Here is a 27,241-nt window from a genome sequence, read left to right as displayed (position 1 = left end):
AGCGAGGCACTCGCTTCGCTTGACCTGATATAACATAACATTCCTGCAGGTTTCAAACCATGTCGATTATGTTGGCTGTGCACGTGTTGGGCTGCACGGGGACGACTGAAGAACGAGCCTGCCTGCTTCACAAAATCATCCAAATCGCTGCTGAGCTCAAGAGCACAATGGGCAATATGTTTGGCTTCGCTGCAGTCATGAGAGCCTTGGAGCTTCCGCAGGTAAACATGCACTGCACGGAGCTTTGGTTATTTGTGTTCATGGAGATAGGGGAAGCACGCAGGAAACAGCCGGAAGAGCAAGGGATGTGTAACAAAGGTTGCCCGGGGTAAAGTTAAACCAGGGTATAGGTAAGAGATTAACAAATATTGACTTAATGGAACAGCGTAGTACAATAAACATGAGGCTGTAACCCCTTGCCTACTGTGTATACTGATAAGGGCGCAATCATGGCTCAAAGAGTTGGCAGTTCGTCTTGTAACCGGAAGGTTGCCGGTTCAATTCAATTCAATTTTATTTATATAGCGCCAAATCACAACAAAAGTCGCCTCAAGGCGCTTCATAGGTACAGAGAAAAACCCAACAATCATATGACCCCCTATGAGCAAGCACTTTGGCGACAGTGGGAAGGAAAAACTCCCTTTTAACAGGAAGAAACCTCCGGCAGAACCAGGCTCAGGGAGGGGCGGGGCCATCTGCTGCGACCGGTTGGGGTGAGAGAAGGAAGACAGGATAAAGACATGCTGTAGAAGAGAGACAGAGATTAATAACAGATATGATTCAATGCAGAGAGGTCTATTAATACATAGTGAGTGAGAAAGGTGACTGGAAAGGAAAAACTCAATGCATCATGGGAATCCCCCGGCAGCCTACGTCTATTGTAGTGTAACTAAGGGAGGATTCAGGGTCACCTGGTCCAGCCCTAACTATGCTTTAGCAAAAAGGAAAGTTTTAAGCCTGATCTTGAAAGCAGAGCTAGTGTCTGTCTCCCGAATCCAAACTGGAAGCTGGTTCCACAGAAGAGGGGCCTGAAAACTGAAGGCTCTGCCTCCCATTCTACTTGTAAATACTCTAGGAACAACAAGTAGGCCTGCAGAGCGAGAGCGAAGTGCTCTAATAGAGTGATATGGTACTACAAGGTCATTAAGATAAGATGGGGCCTGATTATTTAAGACCTTGTATGTGAGGAGCAGGATTTTGAATTCAATTCTGGATTTAACAGGAAGCCAATGAAGGGAAGCCAAAACAGGAGAAATATGCTCTCTCTTTCTAGTCCCTGTCAGGACTCTTGCTGCAGCATTTTGGATTAACTGAAGGCTTTTCAGCGAGTTTTTTGGACATCCTGATAATAATGAATTACAGTCGTCCAGCCTGGAAGTAATAAATGCATGAACTCGTTTTTCAGCGTCACTCTGAGACAGGATATTTCTAACTTTAGAGATGTTGCGCAAATGGAAGACCGCAGTCTTACATATTTGTTTAATATGTGACTGTCCGAGCCCCGGGCCTTGGGCAAGACACTTCACCTACCGCCTACTGGTGATGGCCAGAGGGGCCGATGGCCCAATATGGCAGCCTCGCTTCTGTCAGTCTGCCCCAGGGCAGCCGTGGCTACAACTGTAGCTTGCCACCACCAGTGTGTGAATGTGAGAGTGAATGAATAGTGGAATTGTACAGCGCTTTGAGGGCCCCAAAAAGTGCTATATAAATGCAATCCATTATTATTATTATTATTATTATTATTATTATTATTATTATTATTACTGTGACTCACCTTTAGTGAAGATGCTTAATTTCAGGAATAGCTAAGAGGCCCACTGATATTTAATGTTATCGCTTACATGATTTAGCCTTCGGCCTTCTTTTGGGTTTCCCTGCCTCAAGGTGTCAGGCTGTAAAATGTCACAATTCTGATATCAGGGTGCTTCATCACATCCTCAAACAAAAGGTGCAAAGTCATTTATTGATAACTTATTAACCTTTCAGTGATTTTATTAACTCAAATGCAGAAAAGTTTCTTCATTTTATATTTTTTCTTAGTTATTGTTAATATATATTTTTAACTTGGCCTGTCTTTTCTGGCAAAGTTTCTGTATATATTCAAAACTGTCTTTACATAAAAAAAGACATCACCTCTGAATATTTTTAGGAATCATATACATCTCAACTATATTTTCAGACTGAAAAAAATAAAGACGGGGACAATTTCTATAAGATTAGCTGTCAAACAATTGTGGGTTCAGCTGTGCAGGTAATACAAATAGTAAGACAAATTGAATAAAACAAATATATACAAAACGAGAGGAAGGCACAAAAGCAATAGTGTTGTTCTTCGGTCTTTCAGGTGTCCCGTCTGCAGGAGACTTGGATGGCGTTACGGCAGCGGCACACAGAAGGTGCCATTCTCTATGAAAAATCTCTCAGGCCATTTATGAAGAGCCTGAACGATGGAAGAGGTAGAGCGTCTCCTGAACTCGACACCACATGATAAAAGCATGGAGAAACAATTCCTGCTCATATCTTGGTGCTACACCATTGTTTCCACAACAAACATGATCTCTGTATCTGTCTTTCAACTCTCCAGAAAGCTGTCCGCTGTCCAACACCACTTTCCCCCACGTCCTCCCTCTTCTGACTCTGATGGAGAAGAATGCAGTGGTGGGTGAGGAGGGGACAGAACTATGGGAGACGGTGGAAGTTGGGGTGGAAGTGGTCATGTTCCACCTCGGGGCGGCGAGAACCATTGCCCAGCTAGGGGGCATCTACCGCTCTAACGCTGAGAGCAAATTACAAGGTGAGAGACAAAAACAAAATGCAGTATGTCTGCTTTATAACATTAGCAAATTAAATACAAGCCTTTAGAAAATTTAAACACGAAAGACCACAGGGATCCATCTTGGGACCTGCTGTATTTACTCTCCACACAGTTGCCATTCCACTGCAGGAACACGGATCGCATGTTAGGTGCTGCAGCTTACTGCTGTTCTTCATGTTGTTTCTAATGTGCTTTCACGTTTTCCCCTTTCTTTTTTTAAATACTGCTTTCCTCAAGTTCTAGCAGAAAAGTAGCCTAGCATTTCTTAGCAGCCACTTAAGCGTTGGTAGACTAGAGCATGTATTTTTTTTCAATCTGGAAAAAGTCCAACACACTGGTTCCAACCAGGTGGCAACCTGCAATAAAATATAATAAAGTCAGATTGAGGCATGCATGAAATGCATGCAAGTCAAACTACATTTGAAACCTTTTATTGAAGAGACTGGTACATGCTGCAGCATTAAATAATCTGATTATAAAAAATAATTAGGAAAAGTGTTTTAATTTCCTAAATCCCATTCTAAGGTCATTCTTGAGCTGATGGTTTATTTTAAGTTGAAGTTTATATTATTATCAATCAGTAATAAATAGCTTCACGACTGGTAGGCCAAATGAACAACCCAAGGCTGTATAGTGAACTGCAAGAACTTCCTCTTTCACTTCCTGTAAATAAACTCTTCCTTTCTTCTTCTGCTCCTGATGGGGTCTTCATCCATCAGGAGCACCCTATGCCCTATGGGTATGATGTCATGTCACCTCTTGTCACGCCAACCGCAGGTCTCACTTCCATGTAATAAAACTTCTCTTTGCTCTGGCTTCTGTCACACATCACCCCTCGTGCTCATCCACACTCCCTCCACCCTGGCTTCACTCTCTTCTTCACCTTTCTTGTGCACTTTATGTCTATTCTGATAGTTGACCTCCGATATTTAAACTCTACCTTCATTACCTCTGCTCCTTGCAGCTTCCCTGTTCATCCCTCTTATTCACACACATATATTCTGTTCTTGTTCATGTTTGAGACAGGTCCAGTTACAGGGACCTCTGTGGTAGAAATGGTAGTCTCCGGTTCCTTTCTACACTCCTGTGCTGCTAATAATGTTAAACTGATGTGATGTTGCAGGTTTCGGGGAGCAGGCCGAAGTCCTGGAGCTTTTCCTGACTGATTTCCAGATGCGGCTGCTGTGGGGGAGCCGGGGGGCCGAGGAGCAACAGGCTCTGCGATACTCTAAGTTTGACCAGGTGCTCACCGCCCTGTCCAACAAGCTGGAGCCACCCATCAGACGACACTGACCCCAGCACTGTTTTTAGAGGCCTTGTTTATGAGCTCATGCCTACATACATGGACAATTACTGTGTTGGACACTGAGAAGCTCCTCCACTGAAAGCTCATTAAAAGGGAAAGCGCTGTGATCTTTCAAACAAGGAGGCTTCCTAAGCGTGTAGACACCAGAACGAAGCAGTGCACTCACTTAGTTCAAATCTGTCACATGTAGCAGACCGGGATACTTGAAGAGTGAGACTGAAATTTTATAAATGCTTACCTTCCCATACCAGCACTTTTCCAGTTTCTTTTGAAGCTAAACTGATGTAACTCAAGGTTGAGGAACTTTATCTGAAAGCTTCAGCAGAATGACGACAGCTTGTGAAAGAAACCACTAAATGCTTTGATGGGGTCTCCAGAGAGTGTTTTTATTTTTGACTGAGGACTTGCACTCCTTCAACAACGTCACAGATCAACATTGTCCTGTGTTAGTTTACCTAACAAAGGACTCTATCTACTCCAAAGTGGCACTGGGCGACATGATTTGGAAGTGTAAATATTTGGTGCCCTTTAGGTTACCGAGGCTGTGCCTCAGTCTGATAGGCTCATGTTTGTAAATGTTTAAATCTCCCTAAAGGCTGGACCTTAGCTAAATCCACAAACATATGTTACGACCCGTCTAGGGCCAGGCCATAACATTAGCGAGGCACTCGCTTCCCCCCCAAGACCCAAGCAGTCACACGAAACAAATCCGTTAGATATGAGGTGATTTATTTACAATGTGAATAAAGAGAACCAAAACGGGAGTGTCAACACTTCAGGGTGAGCCAAGGCCAAAACAATAAACAGAACAAACCTACACAAATCCCGCACCCCTGACCTTACCAAAACAAAGTCAAAAATAAAGACAGAGTCTGACCTCCTTAACTAACTCAAAACAGGAGAAAACGGGTGATCAAAAGAAATGGCAGCTCACCCCTACCCACTCCACTTCCACAACTTTCAAACGTACTGCAGCCAGCGGCTACCACAGGACTACTGCTGGGTGATGAGGAGAAACGCGAGGACCTCTCTCGCTGTAGCACTCCAGCCTCCTTTTAATGGGCGGGTTCTCCAGCTGGATCCAATCACGCCGGGGCAGTATATCCACGCACCAATCGGAACAGGGCCCTGGCACAGCTAAATTAACATAGAAAAAACACAACACCTGCACAAACAAACACATGGACCTACAAGATCGTAACACATATGTCACATTGTAGAATGTAATAACAGAATAACTGTACATCTGCATTTCAGTTTTTGTTTAGTTTTTTGTATCTTTTCAGTAATTAGGATTTTATAATTTGAAGAGAATATTAAATGTAATCTGGGGTCAGTTCGTGTTTCCTCTTTGTTTCCTTTTCTTCTTATTATACCGATGTCACTTTTTAATGTAAGGGGAGTGAACTGATCCTAACTGCACGAGTACGGCACACAGGTGCAGATCATTTTTGTAATCTTAAACAGTTTTACTCTTTATTTATCAAAAAGTGTAAATAAACGTTTATTTCACTGGAGGTTGTTTTATTGAATAAAAACAGTCATGCTTGTGAGCTAGCTGGCAACTCGAGCCGCGCTGCAGCATACACACTAACATGCCTCACTTTCCCCGGGCCATATAACAAAGCCAACCTCTACTTTTTGTGGTCTATTTAGCTGTAAATTTCCCCTCCCTGCCTTTGACATGTCGGTGCTGAAGCTTTTCTAAATCACTGCCCTACTGTTTCAACGCTTCCACCATTAAAGCTTTTACCTACAGGCTTGAGGAGGTTACCGATCACTCCCCAATGTCAGTCTGTGTGTAGCATATTTTTGCGGAGTGATGAACTCGGGCCCTAAATACCAAACTCTTCCTGTATTCTTCTGCTGTGGTGAATTTACATTTCAAAGTGAATCACCTGCTTCTAAACTCAGTTACAATCAGGAAAATGAAATTAACAAAACCACTTCAGATTTTTGACACTCATTAGTTAAACTGCAGGAAAAGACATAAAGACCTGGATGACTTTGCGATTCTAAGTTCAGATAAAACTGAGGTTATTGTAATAGGACCCAAAGTCTAATATGATGAGAAATATGATATCTTACTCCAGATCACATTACTTTGGCCTCTAGTAACAGTGTGAGGAACCTTGGAATATGTCTTCCATTTGCGCAAAACCTCTAAAATACCTGTTCAGTTGTAAACTTGTTATTAATTTCTGGCTCTCTTCCCAAGCATGCCTTTTGTCCTGTCTTCCTCCCCTCACCTCAATCGGTCACTGCAGATGGCCCCGCCCCTCCCTGCGCCTGGTTCTGCTGGAGGTGTCTTCCTCTTAAAAGGGAGTTCTTCCTTCCCACTGTCGTGAAAGTGCTTGCTCATAGGGGGTCATATGATTGTTGGGGTTTTCTCTGTATGTATTGTAGGGACTACCTTCCAATATAAAGCACCTTGAGGCGACTGTTGTTGTGATTTGGCGCTGTGTAAATAAAATTGAATTGAATTAAAAATTCGTGACTTTTGTTACAGGGTAACACGTATTACAAAGACCATACAAACAAATCATGGAAATGCTTCATTAAAAATGCGTCTGTGCCAAAACCCATATGCAGGAGGTAGAGAACACTGAACATAAAGTTCAAGTTTTAAGTGAAGATTCTAAGTTTAAAAACTTAAGCAAGGGGATCAACAGAATAAATTAAAAGAGCTGCAGAAGACGTAACAGAAATGTGTAGAGATAACACATCACAAGAGAATGACAGGTCTATTTTTTACACTGTGAGCTGAACAGGGATGGGAAACAGGAGACAGCTGGAAGCAATGAAGACAATCAGTCAAAAAGTCTGAGTCAAGAAACTAGAGAAAATGATCAGAGTATAAAGGAAAACAACCCAACTACAAAGAACAGCAAGAAAACTCTCATTAAAAATGATACAGTGGAACACTGGTTAGGTGAAAAGAGTCCCTAGAGTGATAAACCAAAGACAGGAAGTCAAAACACTAAAACGCTCAAAGCACATCCTGTGCTGAAGCAGCACCAACATTCCTTAGTCTGTTCCCCAAACCTCAAAAACATAAACCTGAGGAACTGAAATATACACCCAATTACCATTATTCAAGATGTTTTAAAATGTAACATTGCAAAATATTGTATTTTAGTTTGAAAAAAAAAAAAGGTTTAATCATATGCATGAAGCTTAGGTCACTGTTAATAAAACTACAAAAACAGACATCTCACTGAGGTGCATATCTGAAGTGTGCTGTCCATGACAAAAAGTGAGGGGAAAAAAACCCTAAACAAACAAATTAAGTTATTTTATTTTGCAAGGACCCAGAATGTTATAACACATGACTCCATCAAAGATCATTTTCACATTAATAGCTCCCTCTGCTGTATGCAGGACACAACTTGGATTTATAGCTCTGGGGTTTTTTTTGTTTTTTGTTTTGACTTGCTAATAGAAGACCTTTCACAAACACAAACACATTTTATTTGAATTTTTCAAAAATCTACATGCATAATTACATAAAATGGATATTAAACATGTTTAAGAAATTACTTGAATTGCATTTTTAAGTATGATATTTTAACCCAGATGGTTTGTCTCTGTTTCATTTGGAGCTACAACAACAACGTTTTTTTTTTAATATCCTGTTGTTTAAAGTTCCTAGAAAGTATGGAATCATACCAGGTAAATAAGTAAATAAATAAATAAACATCAAAGTGATAAAAAATGAGGTTTAGATCCATCCCATTTAGGTTTATGAATATAAATTATATAACCTATTACTTTACACCATGTTTCCTATTTTCACCCATGTTCCAGTATGCAAGATTCTATTTATCTAGTAAAATTGAAGGCTACATTATGTATGTGGCCTTTCCGCACTTATTAGTCTACCTTCTGCTTCTGTTTCACTGTTACCTAAACGCCATATGGAATATCTGTGAATTAACTGTAAGTCTCGGGTTCAGGTTTGATGTTTCGACTAAAAACAAGAAAGTTTGTGACTTGTTAGCAACAACTCTGTTAAACGTGCTGTCACAACTTTCTTTCAAACAAACAAACAAACAAACAAACAAACAAACAAACAAACAAACAAACAAACAAACAAAAAAATCCTGATACCAGACCGTTTCGCCCTCTTATTCCCCATTCCAGTTAAAGTAATCTGTCAGGAAGATTTCTAGTAAAGTTTGCCAAAGTCTTACGTTTTTCTGGACTGTGATCCTCCAACGTGTCCTACAATTCACGGCCCGTGCTGGATGCTCTCTGGGAACTGTAGTCCAGTTTGTCACTGAGCTACGTCTTTCTGGGCGCCTTCCGGGGAGGAAAAAACTACAAAATCAGCCGGTAGCGATAAGGAGAAGCTCCAAACTGAGCTTTTCTGTCTACAAGCAGGCAGCCAAAATGTTGGCGACACTGTTTGTGCTGTTTTTGTTCTTTTGTAACCCAGTCTGCTGCGTTTTCCAGAAACTTTACTGCACCATATCGGACAGCTGCGACTGTGACTTTAAGCCGAATATTAGAGGTGAGACGTACTTGTGGATGCTAACCTACGGAGGCTGCTTCGTGTTAGCAAGCTAGCTTGTTTATGAAACTGTATTTTATTGTTGCTGTATTATACTACATATGTTTCCTATAAAAATTATATCCGCTAACTGTTTTTTGTTTTTTTAGTGTACAGTGTTCCCGAGGAGGCAATTAAGGCTTTCATTGTAGCTTATTGCTGATTTTCTAACTGGTATGCTAGCTGGCTGAATAAAAGAAATTTCTTACAATATCTGTAATTAAATTAGCTAGTTGTCTACTTTGCAGGTTTTTCATGACAACAGCCACGAGAAGTAGATTTTTCTTGCTCTGTTTTGTTCCTGAAGCTTATTCCTATAACCCTTTATTGTGGTTATTACAGGGCACCCCACCCCTGTAGTATTGCACCAACAAAGATTGTGACTGTTCTTTTTTTCTGATCGCCAGACTTGGAGTGGGACCTCTACAAGAATGTCTATGGACAGCATCTGGCTCAGGACATTGTGTCAGAGGAGGTGGGGAGGTTCCTTCATAATAAAAGCCCCAGTCAGCCACTGGTGCTGTCTTTCCACGGCTCCTCTGGGACGGGAAAGACGCTGGTCAGCTCTATGCTGGGAAATCATCTGTACGGCTCAGCCATGAGCAGCCCGTATGTCCACCAGTTTGTCCCCACGCTGCACTTCCCCTTGCCCCACCGAGTCAAGCAGTACAGGGTATGTTGAGAAATACAAATGGTTATATCTAAAATCTGAAGTAATGTACTAGTCGTTTTATTGTGTGTTCAATATAAAATGTTTGTTGACCATAACAAAGGGAAGTTTGAATGCTGTCATTCCTAATGTGCAAACAGGACACTGCTTTCTTCTTAGGAACATACATTTAGAACTTACAAGAGAGTCCTGTGATTTTGCTCCCAATTTCAGGGAAGATGGGCTGGTCAAAACAAAAATGATCACACAAGTAGACACAAAAAAGATACTTGACTCATATGATCATTTTTGTTTTATGTTCAGCAGACTCTGTCTATAGAATTAACTAAGTGGGAACTAGTTACTAATCATTTAATTATATACTAAAAGTTCACAAGCGAGTGCCGCCTTTCAGACAACAGTATTTGCAGTTATACATGTTACACAGCCTATAATTAAGTAATAAAAGCAGAACAGCAGCAGACGTAATTAAAAGCATTGTTAGTTGCAGTCATAGGTGATGTGTTGGGAGCTTGTGAAATTAAATATCCATCCTTTGGTTTTGTAGGAGGAGCTGAAGGACTGGGTGCAGGGAAACCTGACGGAGTGCGCTCGCTCAGTTTTCATTTTTGATGAGATGGAGAAGATGCCTCCAGGCCTCATTGATGTCCTGGAGCCCTTTTTGGGTCCGTCTCATGTTGTATTTCGCACCAACTACCGCAAGGCGATATACCTCTTTATCAGGTACTTAACACTCCCCTAATCCAGTGAGGCATGTCCAGTGTTTAGCTTCCTAAAGCACCAAGAAGGATCTATATGACACTAATTCTGCGGATATGAACTCTCTCCAAAAGAAGTTCTTGTATTCTCTTTGTCAAAATAACTTAAAGCTTTCATGAACGGTTAATGCTCAAAACTTTATTTCTCTCCCGGTGATGCTTAAAGAAGAAACTTTTTTTTTTATTACAAAGGGACAGGCAGCTTATTTTGTGTTTCTTGTGTGCAGCACTGCAGGAGAGGAGGTGATAAACAAAGTGGCTCTGGAGAACCGTCAGGCTGGACGAGAGAGAGAGGAGATCAAATTGGACAACCTGCAGGAGGCCATCGCACAGGCAGTTTACAACAATAACACAAGTAAGACTCATTTTACATGTTTAAGTACTCCACACTCTTAGGGTAAGGTGGTTTCATCCCAAACCGCTTCAGAGTTTGATTAAAGTTCAGTACGGTATTTTCTGTGTATAGGATAGAATAAAACAGAATAGAATGGCCCTTGTCATTGTACATGTACAACGAAATTGTGGGAGTTCTCAGCTGATCAACTGAGAACTGAATAAAATATAAATAATAGTAAATATAGTAGAAATAACAAAAAGGAGAAATATAGACAAAAACAAGAGGAAGGCAAATATTAGAGAACAAGTTGCAAAGTGCTTGAAGTAGAAAAAGTAAAAGTAACAATAACCATGATAAAATATTAATGTTTTCTATTTACAGAGCACATAAAATGCTTTACAGATCAATACTTGCGTTCAATAAAATTTAAAGGGAGAAATAAATTAAAAAAGAAGTAACTGCAATCAAATGAAATGGGTCATAAACGCTTGGCCAGTAGGCTGTAGCCTCAGCACCAGATAACAGTCACATGAGAGCCTGGACAAAGACTCAGATTGTTGAGTAAAGGTCTCATAGTTCAGATATGTAGCACAGAGAGAAGCCATGAAGGACCTTGAAATAGATCCTAAAATCAATTCTAAGTCATACTGTGAGCCATTATCAGGAGGTTTAGGGAAAGGTGTGATGTGATGACTCCGGCTTCTGTACAACCTGGATTTTCAGTTGAAGCAGGTGAAGATGTATGTTGAAAGTGTGAGAAGGTTAAGACATTTTAAATGCTGGTGTCAGGAGGTAAAATAGTTTTTTTCATGTCAGTGTTCTCACCTTGGTTTGTTCAAACACAGTGTTTTTTTTTTTTTTTTTTTTAACTGCATGTTCACTAGAAGAGGAAGAAGGCAGTGATACTGATGCTTTGGTGCTCTTCCAGAGCTAAAACTGGTCTTCTGACTTTGATTCATTTAAGTTAATCATGAATATAAAATTAAAGCCCATAATAGAAGCAGCATCATTGCTCTGCAGCAGTGCATCATAATGAACACAGAAATTAAGCAGCCTCTTTGAGCTAATTTTCCAGTACATTGCTGATGAAAGCTTTCATTACTTCAGTAACTGAAGTGAGTTTTTACCCCCCATTCAGGCGGCCTCTTCAAGTCCAACATCATTCAGCAGAAGCTCATCACCCGCTTTGTTCCCTTCCTGCCCCTGAGCCGATACCACGTTGAGCGCTGCGTGCACTCACAGCTCTGCCAGCGGGGCAGCTGCAGCCGCAATGACGTGGTGGAGGCAGTAGGGGGCGACATGAACTACACTCCAGCTAAGGGAAAGTACTTCTCCAACACTGGCTGTAAGACTGTCCCTGCCAAAATCAACTTTTTCCTGTGAGCTGAGGGGAACTGGGTTTAACTTTTAGGACTGAAAGGGAAAATCTGAGAAAGATGCTCACATGCAGGTCAGAGCAGCATCTGGAGGCTAGGATGCCCTGGGAGCATGAAATCAAGGGGAGTGAAACTCCTGACTGTCCGGATTTGCAATCAGTGAGTGTCTCCATGAAGGTATAGTTGGCGTTTTCTGACTTTTTCAGGAGTCATGCCACACTCTACCTCAAACCCAGCTCTACCTTTTAATTTTTATATATTTTTGTTGGTATGTTGTGGTTTCAGGTTTCAAAGGCTTCAACTGGAAGTCATTAATTGATGTTTTCTTGTTTTTAGGCTCATTATTTATCCAGTCTTAATTTATTCTTTGTCAACACTGCCATCCCTCCATGGTCACACTGATGAGGAATTGTCACAGGTGTCCAGAGCGGACTAAACAGCTGGAGGTTCTTTGCTGAGTGAGCGAAGACCTTTTTTTGTTTGTTTTGTCTTCATTTCATTTTTCTAATATTTTTCCCAAAAGGGATCACACAAGATTGTTTTTATTTTGGGTAACATTTGTCAGCAATGGGATTTTTGCTAAGTGTTGACTTTCGACGATCATTATCCAAGTTTTTCACCCGGATGAAGCGACATATTTGGCTTGTGGCAAAGAGAGCTTGACATGAAAGTACACGTCATCAGTCGGCTTATTAGAAAGTAGAATATATTTTAGGACTGAAAGAGGTCACAGGATAAAGGAGCTCCTTTGCCAGATCATTTTAAAACAAATGAAAGAAGAAGAGATGAGTTTTACTTTGGGGGAAAAAAAACCCAACTTGTGTGCTGCAGCCCTGCAGGCTCGGTGCCATATTTTGGGAGCATGTGACCACTTCTGCCATCAGGTGGCAGTAAAGACTTTGTTTTAGACAAGTGTAACGGAGGTGAAGCTGAGTTCACCAAGAGCTCAGTGCATTTTAATTCACTTACTCCCATGTGAGTGAGTTCTGTAGTGCTTTTATTTTGTTTCATTGCTTTAAACTGTACTGTAAAGGCAGCAGGTAGGGATGTTTTTAAAACACTGAAAGTGCACTTTATGGAGTATTAAAAAGACCTGGTGTTCTTTGTCAATTATGAAATATTTCCAAAAGTTTGGATTGTTTACACCAAATTACTAATTATAAAGTATTAATTTTTTCTTGTAATAAATTGCGTGTTAAATGCAGTGAAGAACAAGGGTAACGGAGTTCACAGGATGAAGATGAAATTCTTATCGTATCAGGGTGAAGGTTGACACACACAGAGGCTCGTGAAACTCAAGACAGCCGCAGGGATCAGCGTTCATTAGCTTTGCTTTCAGTACAGAAAAGTCTAATAGTCAAATCAAACGCCAGTTTTTTTTGATTGATTTTTACTTTTTCCACTCAGCTTTGCTGTGTTGCTATGGAGAAGGCAGACTCCAGGCTAAAACTCAGTCATGTTTTGTATGAAAATTTTTATGCCATCCATAATCGGCGACAGTTAGACTCCTCACACTACCATGGTTAATACAATCTCCACAACAAAACACTTTGGTTTTTGTCCTTGTTGTTTCTTCTGAGTTACACAAGTTTCAGGTCCAGCTTCTGAACATTCGTGACTGAAGCGTTTGAGGTATTGTGCACCTTTTACTGCTACAATGTAAAGCAAAAATAAAATGTAATGGCACAAGAAAGGTGTTCTGTGCCTTTTGTCCAGTATTTATTTATTAAAACAGGGAGATTTCTCTGTTTTCTTGCATTTTAATAGAAAATATTCTTTTTACTTCTGAGAATATCAACAAATATTTCTGGGACAACTTCACCAATTCCAAGGTGCATGGAAAAGATCAAACATCTGATGGCATGAAGACTCAGTTGATCCTGGTGAAGGCCATAAGCTGAAACGCGTTTGATCACCTAATAAAGTTGTTCCTATTACTTCTGTGAATATGACATGTAACTACAGCTTTATTTGTTTATTTATTTTTGATTCAGTTTTTTAACAATCACCACTCTGATTTCAAAGAAAGATAGTAAAGGGTCCAATTACTTTTTAACCCTTTGGGTGCTTTATGTTGAATCAGGCAACTGGTCACTGCAGAGGTCACTGCAGGACTCCAGGCCTCAAGGGCCGGTGTCCTGCAGGTTTTAGATCTCACCCTGGGTCAACACACCTGAATCCAATAATTACTTCGTTACCAGGCCTCTGGAAAACTTCAAGACATGTTGAGGAGGTAATTTAGCCATTTAAATCAGCTGTTTTGGATCAAGGCCCTGCAGGACACCGGCCCTTGAGGCCTGGCATTCCCCATTCTTTTGCTAAATTAATCTCCAGTTTCTTTTTTTTTTTTCGCTTAACCAACTCGAAGTTACCTTCATTCTTCTGTTTATCATTTATTGTGATTTATTTGCCACACTGGAAACCCAAGTGCTCGGAGCGACTGAATCGAGAAGTTGTTTAACGTAAATAAATTCGGAGTTCTGTGTTTCTCAATCTGAGATAATTATTCCTCCAATCATAATGACACTCATACTGAAAATGCTTAGTAAGACCCCACAATCACAAAAAACTAAGACATTTGCTGCCGCATTCATTGAAAAACTTTGAGGAGCAAGACCCCAAAAGGTTGATTTTGTTCATCCGGCCGTAGCATTGTCAGTGGGAGAAAACGCTACATCCAAGTGACTTCTTCAGTCTCAGCTGACTGCAGGAACAGAATCAACCTTTTGGGATTTACTTACCTGGATGATTGAGCATGCATCAAGACTTTGGGGGTCAAGACTGTGCATGAAAAAGCTGCTGTTAAATTTACTACACTGACGATGCTTTTTAAAGATAAGTCACTGTTTTGTACGGTAATTACATATGCATAGTCTAACAGTTGAAATATCAAGAGACTGAAAGACATCTGTAAAACCTGCAGTGAAGTCAGTGTTCTTCACATAAAGTGGTTAACGACTGTTATTTGCTGTAACTCAACAAGTAGATAATGGTCATGTAATACAACAACATGTTGTTCATTTAAAACTCATCCTTTCTCAACATTATCCAGCACTGAAAACTTTACAAAAGCCTGTTTTTCTGGTATTTTATTACAAATTGCTTCAAAAAGGGTGAAGCATGATTTTTTTATTTTTTTTTTATCCACCTGTCCTTGATTGTGAATGACTGGAGCTGCTGTGTATCAGCTCTCTGTACGAGATGCGATGCTGATTAGATCTCTGAGAAAGACGTAGCTCTGATATCTCGTTGAGCAGGAAATTAATAGTTTCTCCATCGGAAATGAACAGGTGTCAGAGGTCTTCAGGAGGCTGTGTTTGTTCACTCTTTTCAGTCCGTGAAGCTACATTCTCACTTGTATGGACATTTCTCTTAACTTACTTGACATTAGATCCAACTCATTTACGCATGACACCTCATTTTTACACTGAGTTGGCACAGTGGGGTGGTACTTAGCACCATCCTCTCACAGCAGGAAGGTCCTGGGTTTGAATCCTTTCTGTGTGGGTTCTCTCTGGTAAAGACACAGTTGGGGTTAAATTACATGGTGATCATTACGCATCCAGCTGCATTCTTTAATTGCCAACAGGGGGCGATACACGTGTTTGCAAAAACATCTTCAAGTCCCACAGAAGTCTAAGGGGAAACAGGTCTTGGACTGAAAAAACTTTGATGATGGTTTTTGGGCTAAATCACTCATTTTATCTCACATGGTTATGATTTTCAAGTTTCAGAAAGGAGAATTGTCCTGGGTATGCTCGTTAATTAACAATTTGAGATTGACAAGTCATTAGCCAGTAGATCTGTCCCTTGCTGTCACATCTGATTTCAACACAACAGCGGCTCAAATGCACGAAGCCTCGAAACTGGAGTTCATTAACCAATAGGTGACAGCACTGGTGAGTGGTTCTTCATCACTACCATTGACCATTTTGTAAATTAAAATTTAGCGATCAAATTCTGGACGTTTCACTGGAGAAACAAAAGGGAAGGCTGGTGCAAGATGGTCTTGAAATATGGGACAAATCACTGAATTTATAACTAACTCACATTATTTTATGTACAATTTGTGAAAAAGTTCTTGCATTGATTTCAATATAAATATTGGCAATACTTCACAGTCCCTAGACTAGATGTTCCTGTTCATGTTGAGGCTGAGATTCTCATCCACCTAACCTAGACAATTATACCTGATAAACATCATCACATCAGCTGATATTAATATTTAGGTAAAAGCACCACCCCATCAGATTTCTTATCTACCCTCTATTGGGACACTGAGTAGCATGTAAATACAAAAAAAAGAATGCAATAATTTGCAAATCTCATAGATGCACATTTTAATCACAAAAAAAAATTAGAAAATATATATTTCAAAAGAGCTAGTTTTGAGTTTGATGGCAGCAAGATGTCTCAAAAAAGTTGAGACAGGGACAGCAAAATGCTGTAAAACGTTGGTGTTACTTAAAGAAAACCGCTGGAGCAATATCGTGTATTTAACTGGTAACAGGTTAGGATAGATGGAGATTAGTAACATGATTGGGAATGATACGAGCAGTATAAAGTATAAAATATCTCATCACCTACAGTACATGATATCAAATGAGTCAGAGATTGTGTAATGGATAAAGGTTTGGAAACTAAATTGGATGCCTGTGATCTTATGGCCTGCAGGGCAACACTGGATTAAAAAACAGGCATGATTAATTCATAGAAATCATTGCATGGGCTCAGGAACACTTCCACAAATCAGTGTCTGTGAACAGCTCATGGAGCCATCCACAAATGCAGAGCAAAGCTCCATCATATATGGAAGAAGGCATATCTGTACAGATCTCATTCTCTGGCCCAAAGCTTGTTTATTATCAACTGAGGCAAAGTGGAAAACATGGATGCACCATCCTCCAGACTAAAGAGGAGAGTGGCCTTCTGGATTGTTAAAAGCACTCATACTATCATTAACAGTATGGTTTCAAAGTATTCAGTGTTCTTACTTTAAAGTTTTGATATGTTTTCTATATTGTGAATAAAATAACTGTTTATGAGATTTGTAACAATTGTATTTGTTTTTCTTTACATTTTACACTGTCTGGCCACTTTTTTGGAATTGGCTTTTTCTAAATCCTACCACACAGTCACCTAAACATGAGATTTAAAAATGAACCCTGGAGTCAAAACTCTGGGGTGAAAGTTATTTTTAAAAATTTACATCTTCATATGTTCATTTCAATTCAGTTTTATTGTGTAGCGCCCATTTTGCATGTGTGGGCATGTGTTGCATTTTCTCTCTGCTGCCTTAGGTACCGCGTCTTACAGCTAAACGCATTCAGTAATTAGATAAGGGAGCACGAGAAAGAAGAGCACTCCAGTGCCAGAATACCTTTGTTGGTAGTGTGTGTGAGCAGCAGTGTGCTTTGGGTTAACTTCTTGAGTTTCTCTTTGTGCGACAGACTTCTAGGTTTTGTTTGTCTTTATTTTAGGTAAACCTAACAGATGTAAACGGAAACTACCTTTATCCCTACACTGCACTTTCACACATTCACGCCGTGGTATGTGTCAACACGACGTGTAGTTACGTTTCCTGGGAGGGAGGTGCACGTCAGGTTTCGACGTAGAGTTAAAATGGGGTCCCGTCATGATGTAAGTAACGATGATCTGACACAGAAGTATAATTTACCTGTTTAAACAACACCTGGCAACTGTAGGGAGGAAGAACTCCCTTTAAACACGAAGAGGCAGAACTAGGCTCAGGGAGGGGCAGCTATCTAAAGTGACTGGTTAGAGTGTGAGCAGAAACTACACAAAATAAGGAATTGTGCCACATAAATTCATGGGAAAACTGGAGGAGAGGTGCATTACTGGAAGTTTCTGATTTTTACCAGTATTCCCAGATGAAAGAAGGCAGACTTATTTGAATTAAAGAACATAAATTAATCACAAATCATCAAAAATATTCATCACAGAAGAACTGTAGGTCATGTTGGTGTCATCCAAAGTAAGAATCATGGTGCACGGTGCTTCAGAGATTTGAGAACATGGTCGTTTCTCAAACATAATGAAGCAGTTTGGTTGTAGATTCATGTTAGGAGATGAGGTTGGCGTGAGACAAAATTTGGTTTAAATATTGTTTCTTCATTTTGTCAGATTTTACTCTCTTGAGCAACGAGATGTGCTTGAAGTATGCACCCCAAGAAACGTCAAGTTAAACAACATTAGAGTCAAGTTTGTCATTTAAATGTCAAATTTTGAGCCAAGGCCAATGAAAACTTCTCAGATGCTGCCAGATTTACTACAGATTACTGTAGCTTGTTTTCTCAGCCAACTTGGTTTCTTTGGAGATGCCCAACTGCCATTTTTCTCACCTGCTGGAGGTGACCGACCAAACAGGAAACCAGCCAAAACCTCCAAACTTCAGTTTCCTCTCTGCTTGATGAAATTTTGGAAACATCTCCTCATCCTTTCAAAAGGCACCAGGCTGCCTCCTATATATGCCACATCTCACCACGACCCTGCTGTGATGACTTCATCAACCCCCACCCTCTGCTCTCCGCCCTCCACCCCACCCACCAATAGCACCACCACACAGGCTGTGTGAGGAAGAGGAGGGGTTCAAAGGTCAGCTTAGAGGCCTCTTCACCCCAGCTGCTGTTGCTGTGTGCTGCCATCTATGCAGTTCAGGACAATGAGAGACGCAGGGAAAGAAAAAGCCAGGATGACCGTAACACACACACACACACACACACACACACACACCGCGACCTTTGAGCTTTTTTTTCACACGCTCCCAGTAGAACAGCTGGACAAGCCTTTATTTTTTCCTAGGTAAGAGTAGTGTAGTTGTATTAATTTATTCTTCTGCAATTTAATGTTGTGCTCCACCCCCAACCTCCTATTCACCACATTTACTTCCTCCTCTCTGCTCCTCCATCAAAATCTGTGTAAAAAGTAACTTTCACCTCACACTTTACCTCCTCACCCCTCGCCAACCCTCCCTTCTTCCTTCCTTCCACCAGAGCTGGGTGGTGACGGTGGCGGGGGCAACAATGGGACGCTGCTCCTTCCTCCCCCCTCCCTTTGCACCTCCACATCTGTGAGTGCCCCTCTGTCTTCTCATTCTTCTCCCTAACCGCTCCATTATTAAGCCTCTTTCACTTGTAAATGTGGCCAGCGATACTTCTGATGGGTCTTTTATGCACGCGGCCGGGGTCAGGAGAAAGGTAGGGGCCACAGTGGAGGGAGGGGGGTGGGTCATGGTTGAGGGTGGCGAGATGGTGGAGGGGCAGTGGATTCAGGAGTCTTGTGCTGTTTTGTTTTTTTTCCTCCCTTTGCAGGCCGGAGTGTGAGGGGACAATTGTGACAAAGAGTTAAATCCTTTTTTGTGTGTGCAGTCATTTGGGACGGTTGGGACGGGCCTGCATTCCTGCAGCCGGCTGTCCCCCCAGTAGGATGGAGAGGAATGGGACAGCATGTAGGAATGAGGTGTAGGAATGACCAGAGTGAGAGCTCACTCAAAAGTTGCACATGATATTTCAATAAATTTGTGTGTGTAGAATAGCATACCATCATATGCAAAAGTTCATAGATTTTAAAAGGAAATATAATTGTGACCACGCTGGCTTCTATCAACCTTTAAATGTAATGGGGAAAATAAATATGGAATAACCGTCATTTTAGTAATCTACTGCCTGAAGTTTGACTTCCAAACATATCTGATCCTGTACAGTGTACAATACTGCAGCTTCAGCAGTGTCAGGCTTTTATGATTTATATTTCGACAGCAGCAGCACTCGGTGAAGACACCAAGTGTTTGACATCTAACCGAAACCATAAAGTTCAAACACATGATGTAATAATCAAGAAAGAAAGAAGCCTGCCAAAGCAAGTCCGACCCCACGGACTCCCATTTTAAAAAACCCAGCTTTACCAGAGAAGTAAACATGTTTACTGTAGCCAGTATCCCCCAGTATTATAGCTGGTATACAAAGCAGGTTACAGGAGAAGAGATGTAGATATTTTGATTAACAGGTGTGTTTGAAACACAGGTAGCTCCAGCTGCAAAATGTCTGCAAAGTACACTCTCAGCTAACTGAGTAAATGGTCTGTACTTGTATAGCGCTTTACTAGTCTCAAAGGACCCCAAAGCACTTTACACATCCAGTCATCCACTCATTCACACACTGGTGATGGCAGCTACATTGTAGCCACAGCCACCCTGGGGCGCACTGACAGAGGTGAAGCTGCCGGACACTGGCGCCACCGGGCCCTCTGACCACCACCAGTAGGCAATGGGTGAAGTGTTTTGCCCAAGGACACAACGACCGAGACTGTCCAAGCCACAATCGAGTAACTGAAATGGACTGCTACATATTCTGCTAAAGTCTCTTAAAGGAATTTTACTGCAACTATGTGACCAATAATCTGGGTTGTTGTGAGATTAATTGTATTCACAACCATTCAAGAAGTCTGCGTTGCCGTCAGTGTAATTTTAGTTGTTGTTTTTTTCAAGTCAAGTCAAGTCAAATTGCTTTGTCGTCATTCCAACCATGTGCAATGGTACAGTACACAGCAAAACAAGACAACGATCCTCCAAGACCATGGTGCTACATGTGACATAGGCAATCAACACAGGGCTACATAAAGTGCAAGTGTGCAAAAATTACAAAAAAACCAAAACCAAGACAGTGCAACCCCAGACAGAACAGAATGATACAACAACGACACAGGTTACGCATGTTACTCATCACTAATTAGGAAGTATCTGTGTCTTTGCTGCATTCATGACATTTGTTGATGAAGAACCGAACTTGGTAGCATTAGCTGACAGCTAAGCACTACAATGGTCTCAATATAATCACTTTTGACGTGCTAGAGTCATAGACAGTGGTTAATAGGTACCGTAAATAAATAGCATTGGTAGTTACCAAGATAATGTTTCTGTAAGCGTCACTTTACCATTATGTGCAAGCTCTATAATCAAAATAATATTTTAATGCTAAAATACAATTGCTGTCATTATCAATGAATTTTAAAATGTGCTGTTTTACAAAGAAGCTGTAAAAAATGGCAAAGAGCTTATTTTGTTGTTAAATTACTTTTGTTTACTTGCATTCCTGAACAGAATATTTTCATTTTAATGGTGGAATGCTATATTTAATTAATTACCGACTTAGCCAAATTTAAGCTGCCACTAACTTGATTTTTGTTTGTTATTTGCCAAATAAATAAGTTTTAAACAAGTTGACAGATGTCTGAAATACGGTCGAATACATTTTTTAAGCACTGCAGCTTCTGGATCAGAAAACCTGCCACCAGATGTTGTGGTGCTGACAGCTGTGGTTTAGTGAAAAAGCCTGCAGAAGCTTTCCTTCTTCAAGTTAATATGCTTTTGCCAACTAAATATTTGTCAAATTGCTGCCTGGATCAGACTCACTAGCAATTTTTCTTCTTCTCTTCCAGGAAAAGTCACATTCTTGTGTCTTTCTGAAGTCACGGTGAGATGCTAGAAACAAAGTCTCAGAATTTAACATTTAACAAAGTGTCTCCAACCCCAGAAAAACCCAAAAACTAGACAAGAACAGCAACCTGTGCAGAACAATTTACAACCACAGCTGTCATTCTAATATAATTATTTACAGCTTGCAAGGTGCTGCAGTCCTCTTTACAATAGGAACGGTGATCCAACCCAGCTTCTCCAGTTCATCTCAATGGACAGCAAACACAGGGCTGGTTGGTGGGGTGTATACACACACTAGACAATATGGTGGGGACACGAAAGGAGAATGGAATGTACCATTCAGTAACCTGTAACAAAGCTTACAGCAGACTAGACTATTATTTCGAGTCCAACATTTTGATTATACTTGATATATCTGGTGACATTTTTGCCAGCCTTGGCAGATGTAAAATGCTACTTTATTAAACAGATATGGTTCCTTTACACAGAAGGTGCTCTTTGATGGCAGATCATGACACGCCATATTAAAATACTTGTGTCAGTACCTCCTAAATTTTCACGCCACTAGATAACTCTTTTAATATATTCAAGTTTGGGTTTCTGCTTAGGTTTGACCATATTTGTTATGTTTGACGTTTTGATTTTAAGTGAGATTTTTTTTTTTTTATTCCTGATTTTTTTCTTCTTTAGTATTCTTGGATGGTTAACTTTAGTTTTATTACAGTGTTTAGTTCCCTCAGTGTTTCCCTTTTCATTTGTCCTTTCTCGCTTTCTGTGTTTATGCATTTGTCCTTCTGTGTTCCCTTCATCGTGTTTTCGTGTTTGATGGGAGTATTCTTGTCTCCATGTTTAGGAACAGGTGTTTTAGGTTGTGACCTTTTTTACTTTGGTAGATTGGTTGATAGATTGTTGTCTTGATTACTTTCATCTGTTTGTTTGTTTCTAGTCCCTGGTTACTCCTCGGTGTATAAATAGTCCTTCCTTCCTCTTTGTCTGAGCCTGTGCATTTTGGATTTGTTCTCATTTAGTTGCTTTTCCTGTTTGTTTTTGGTCTGCATTGGGTCAACCTTTGATTTCAACCTGACAAAAAAGAACTTTAGGTTAGGTTTAGGAATAAGATTATGTTTTTGGGATGAAACAGTTAGATTAAGTAATAATTCAGAAGGAAATAACACAATGTTTGAGATCAAAGCATGTTTTTGAGTGCCTAAATCTAATGAGCATGGGGAAAAAAACTAAACAAAGTATTCCAACCAGCTGGTCGACCAACCAGCAATTTATGTAGCTGCCATCACTCTGATCTCTCAGTGCATAGTAAATGACAGTTGCTGTTAATCTTACTGTCTGCCCACAGCTACTGTCCCCACACTTAGAAACACTGAGGCATCGGAGTGAGTAAGAACAGAGCACAGATGTCGACGGATTTTTCCTGACGTGTCTCCCAGTCCACGTTTTCTCCAGAGTGACACTGACACTAGTTCAGCCTTATTGTTTCTCTAAATAGAAGACTCATTTCTTCATCTGTGTTCGCCTAATAACGTTTACCTTTAGGCTTCTGATTAGCTAACATTTTGATACTTTTGGGGTTATATCATTACTTGTTGCTTTAGCATGCTTGATATAGATTTATGGATTTAAGGGTTTTTTTGTAAAAATGAAAGAGTAAAATCTCTATTTTCAGAAATACCGTGTACGTGTGGATATAGCTTAAACTGGACCGTTACTTCTCAGTGGCCTGTTTGACTGCAGCCACTGCATCAAGGCACCCAAAGGACATAATGTGCGACAAGGTAATACCCCTGTACCATGTGATAGAGCTGCCTTATTTTACATCCCAAGATGAGCATTAACCTTGAAATGGTGCCTCACAGAGCTTTTAGCTAAGACGTCCTGTTCCATGTGTCAGTCACTGTTAAAAGCAGCAGGTGAGTTTAAAAAACCCAATGAAAAAGCCAATTTGTCTGCAATTGGCTTTTTCAGAGGTTCCAACGTTGAATTTTGGCGTTCCCTTTTTTTGGCATTCCCTATTAACCGGCACGCTACCTGCTCAGACCTGATTGGCTAATAGAAGGAGACTAAAGTGAAGCCAGAAAGCTTCCAGATTGGTGTTTTGGAAAAAAGCTTTAAGTTGTTTGTTTCTGTGTTGTGCGCGTATTTTATGTGATAAGTGTAATTTTCCTTTTGTGAAATTATTGTTGTTTAGGTTGCCTCTGAGTGGCCTCCATGGTGTCATAGCCTGATCGGTGCTCTGTGGGATTATCTGTTATTTTAGCTTCTGTCCTGACCTCTGCCACACACACACACATGGACACACAGTAGAGGGTGGTCTCAGTGGCAATCGAGTCTCCAGGACAACAGGTTAACAAAGGGGACGCAGTGGGGGGAATGTGAGGCGAGGACGTCTCCGAGTGGGCTGGGGGTGAAGGTTGATTCCTGGAGAGGGCTGATGGGAGATGAGTTGTTAGTCGGGGGGGGGGGGTGTGATCAGGTTGACCTTGGCCTCAATGTGATGGTCAGATGGGGTGCGAAGGCCACCGGCCGTGTGGGAGGAGGCAGAGGATGAAGAGCAGGGAAGGATAAAGGGTGTGACGCCTCTCGCTCTCTTCAAACCTGCAGTGATTAATGACAAAACACACACGCTCACACACACACACAGAGCACCCCAGCTGACCCCTGTGAGCCTGCTGCTCAAACAGCCAGCCCCGGGTCTTTGGCGTGGTCACTTTCCCAACACTTCTGATTGATGAGCGATTTCTTTCCCACCACATATTATGGTAATAGCGCTGAAAGAGATGAGGAGCTGCGACTCTGCAGCTGCTCTGCACAGCTCGCTGATCCCACCGAACAAGCAGCAGCACAATCGCAGTGTTTGCTTTTAAAAGTAGATGTCATTTAGGCAGATTGTTTACGTGCAGGAATGAGTGCACCAAAAGCCTCATGGGTGTGTATGTGTGGAAGAGGAAATATATGTGTTTATTAAGTTTTCCATCTTTTATAGTCTTTGCACATTTAAAGATTTTTTTCCCTCTAAATTTAACCTTCCCACACACAAAACCCTCCTGACCCTTAGGTAATAATAATGGTAAATTATTTGAATTGACTATTTATTTACTTTTTAAACCTCATATTGTATCCAGTCTAAATATCATAATCCAATCAAAGGGTTTCACATAGTTTAACACATAGTTTAAAATACTTTAACATTTTATAGACATTGTTTGCTTAAAAATAATAGTTAAATACTGTTTTATTGTTTTTTTCCCCACCATACATGTGCTTTTTAAAAAATATTTTTCTCAAATTCTGAAACCTTTAATCCAAGATGTGTCAGATTTATTTTTTTTCTTCAAAATGTATAAATAAATCTATTCACTGAAAAGAAGGAAAATCATGTAACTTGGAGAAAAGAAAGATTGCTTCAAGTTATTTCATTTAGAAAACAATCTACACTTTACAGCCTTGTTACATTTTTATTCATGTGAACACTGTTTAAACAGAGTAATCTAGAACTAATCACTTCTTTGTAGGAAAGGACAATTATATTTCGAGACAGCGGGGTGCTATGACTTTTCTTTTTCTTCCAAAATTGCTCAATAATAGTCTAAATCACAGGTGCAAAATCCTTGGAGCTTCCTTCTAATTCTCAACAATGCAAAAATACTATAACCCAGTCAGTTTATCCTCTAACCAGGAGTGTCTAGCATACAGCTGGAAGCATTGTTTTGGAGGTTTTTTAGAATGGATCGCAGCGATTTTACTTGATTTGTATATGGACCAAAATGATTTTGACACCTCTGTTGTTTAATGGTTCCCAAATGGTGTGCTGAGGTACATTGGTATGCTGCGAGGCACGGCCAGGTGTGCCTTCTGATTTTTCTGTGTCAAACATTATTATTAGAGCAGTATACACACTCACACCTCCTGAGAAAATCCTTAACACTTCTGTTAAAAGGAGCCTCAGTCGTTCTGTACAGTTGCCAGATGCCAGATTAAAGACTGTGATTGACAGCAGGGAGGCTGTTATGAAAAACGGACCACTTTCTTGTGGGTTAAGATGCTAAGATTTTCATTGGTAGTGACCACGATGGACAGGATTAGAAATGAGTTCATCACAGCAACAGCTCAGGTTGGGCAGTTTTATAAAGTTAGAGAGGCAAGGCTGAGATGGAGTGGACAGGTGCAGAGGAGGGATAGTGGATGTACCGGCTAAAAGATGTTTAAGATGGAGCTGCCAGGAAGACCACAGAGAAGATTCGCGGTTGTAATGAAGTTGGTGTGACAGGAGGATGCTGGGATAGGGTAAGATCCCAAATCAGGGAAAGAAGGAAAATAATCATTTCAACTGAACAATTAAACAACTTCTGGAAGTTATACTCCAACCAGCATCTTTACTGTTAACAAATTTACCCATAAATCTTCACCCAGATTCTTTGACTCTTTCCAACTGCTAACCAGACACAATCAGTTAGTGATGATTCAGAGTAATTAAATCAGGGAATTAAAGAGCTCTAATAACATTGTCTTTAAATATTAGTGCTTTGAAAGCAAGACGACAGCCTAAAATAGAGCCAACGCAAAGTGCTGAACATGAATGAAAGGAATTCCTTGACTGATTTATTGAGAAAGCACCGCGACCTGAGGTCAGTCCGGCCTTTCCTCCATGAAGGCTTTTTTTTTAAAGCTGTCTTTTTTTATTTGTGGCACTTTAGCCAAACTCTGCATGGCTGCATTTATTGCAACCGCACAGGCGTCATCGCAGTGATGCATTGCTGCGTTGATAGTTGAAGGACTTTTCTTTCTATTCACTGTTTAAAAACCCCCCCAAAAAACCTCCCACCCTCTTTACGATATTGATTAAAACACCTCTACTCCTCGTTACAGGAACAGTCGACCACAAAGACATGTGAAATTGCTGCTACATAAAAAAAGCATGTCCTCCACTGGCCAAGCAGTAAATGTTGCTTAAAATAAACAAAGCAGATGATTGGCTGGAAGGAGGCGGTGATGTCAGAGCGCCCCTGCTGAACTGCAGCTGTGTGTCTGCACTGGGATTGAACAGTGGTGCAGTGTGGGGTTAGAGAAGGTGGTGGTGGTGGGGGGTGGTATGGTAGTGATGGCAGCCCGGTCGCAGACGGGTGAAGACGTCCCAGGCGTTGCTGGCTGGCGATGAAATGGTAGAGCAAATGGCGGCGCAAAGAAAAGGATGTAAGGATGAAAAGGGTGTAAGTTCACACAGGCAGCACGCACTTTAGTGTTTCGTGTGCGTGAGTCGTAAAGGTAGCCACTTTTTTTAGATCCGTTGTTTTAAGGGCCAAAACATGGCCGCCAGTTTTCCCTGCAAAGCGCCAGCGGCGGTGATATTTTCACTGCTGCCGCTGATGATGGCGTTTGGGTGGGTGTGTGTTGCTGGGAATGAGAAGGGGAGGGGATCATATCATATGGACATCTGCAGTCCCTCTGACACCTCCAACCAAAAGCATTAACCCCTTTCAGCCTCACCAGCACTCAGCGGGGGCGACCCGCTTATTGTACCTGTCCACAACCGCCTCTGCAGACGAAGGGGCTCACCCACACAGATGTACCTACGAACGGCCTCCTCGCGTCTACTGAAAAGACGTCACGTCTCCGTGGAGTCACAGGAGGTCATTTCCGTGGCGTTCCTGTAGGCGCCTGTGAGATGCTGGTTCTGCTGCCTGAGTGTGTGTGTGTGTGTGTGTGTGTGTGTGTGATGGGAATAAGGGAGGGAGGGATGCTGGGAAGGAGGTCGTGATGTGACGTCACCTCTGTGATGCTCCCACACCCCCTCCTTTTCTTCTACCTCCTCCTCCGCCCACATCCGGTCCCCTCCCTTCATCTCTATCTCCGTCCTCCGTGCTTTATACTCTGCGGCGTTAAATGTGTGTGTGCGCGTGTGTGTCCTGACGATGACACAACCTGGGTCATGTGACTGTGGAAGTGATGGTGTTCTTGGGA

The 27,241-nt window shown here is 41.1% G+C and overlaps 2 protein-coding genes across 2 annotated transcripts; both read left to right on the top strand.

The window, feature by feature from the left end:
- Positions 1–54: 54 nt before the first annotated feature.
- On the top strand, positions 55–4,449 carry LOC146621764 (SH2 domain-containing protein 3C-like). Its single transcript, XM_085366880.1, has 4 exons — positions 55–221; positions 2,345–2,456; positions 2,585–2,794; positions 3,939–4,449. Exons 1-4 carry the CDS (start codon positions 60–62, stop codon positions 4,106–4,108), a joined length of 654 nt encoding a protein of 217 aa, XP_085223006.1. The 5' UTR covers positions 55–59; the 3' UTR covers positions 4,109–4,449.
- Positions 4,450–8,465: 4,016 nt separating this feature from the next.
- Positions 8,466–13,448, top strand: tor2a (torsin family 2, member A). Its single transcript, XM_085366879.1, has 5 exons — positions 8,466–8,634; positions 9,081–9,346; positions 9,891–10,066; positions 10,329–10,456; positions 11,577–13,448. Exons 1-5 carry the CDS (start codon positions 8,514–8,516, stop codon positions 11,819–11,821), a joined length of 936 nt encoding a protein of 311 aa, XP_085223005.1. The 5' UTR covers positions 8,466–8,513; the 3' UTR covers positions 11,822–13,448.
- The last annotated feature ends 13,793 nt before the right edge of the window (positions 13,449–27,241 follow it).

This window comes from Diplotaxodon limnothrissa, linkage group LG12, assembly GCF_057381915.1.
Source record: "Diplotaxodon limnothrissa isolate DT_005_m linkage group LG12, D_limnothrissa_male_GT1.1, whole genome shotgun sequence".
Lineage (NCBI taxonomy): Eukaryota > Metazoa > Chordata > Actinopteri > Cichliformes > Cichlidae > Diplotaxodon > Diplotaxodon limnothrissa.
The sequence above is the reverse complement of the archived record's forward strand: the minus strand, read 5'-3'. Positions and strand labels throughout refer to the sequence as shown.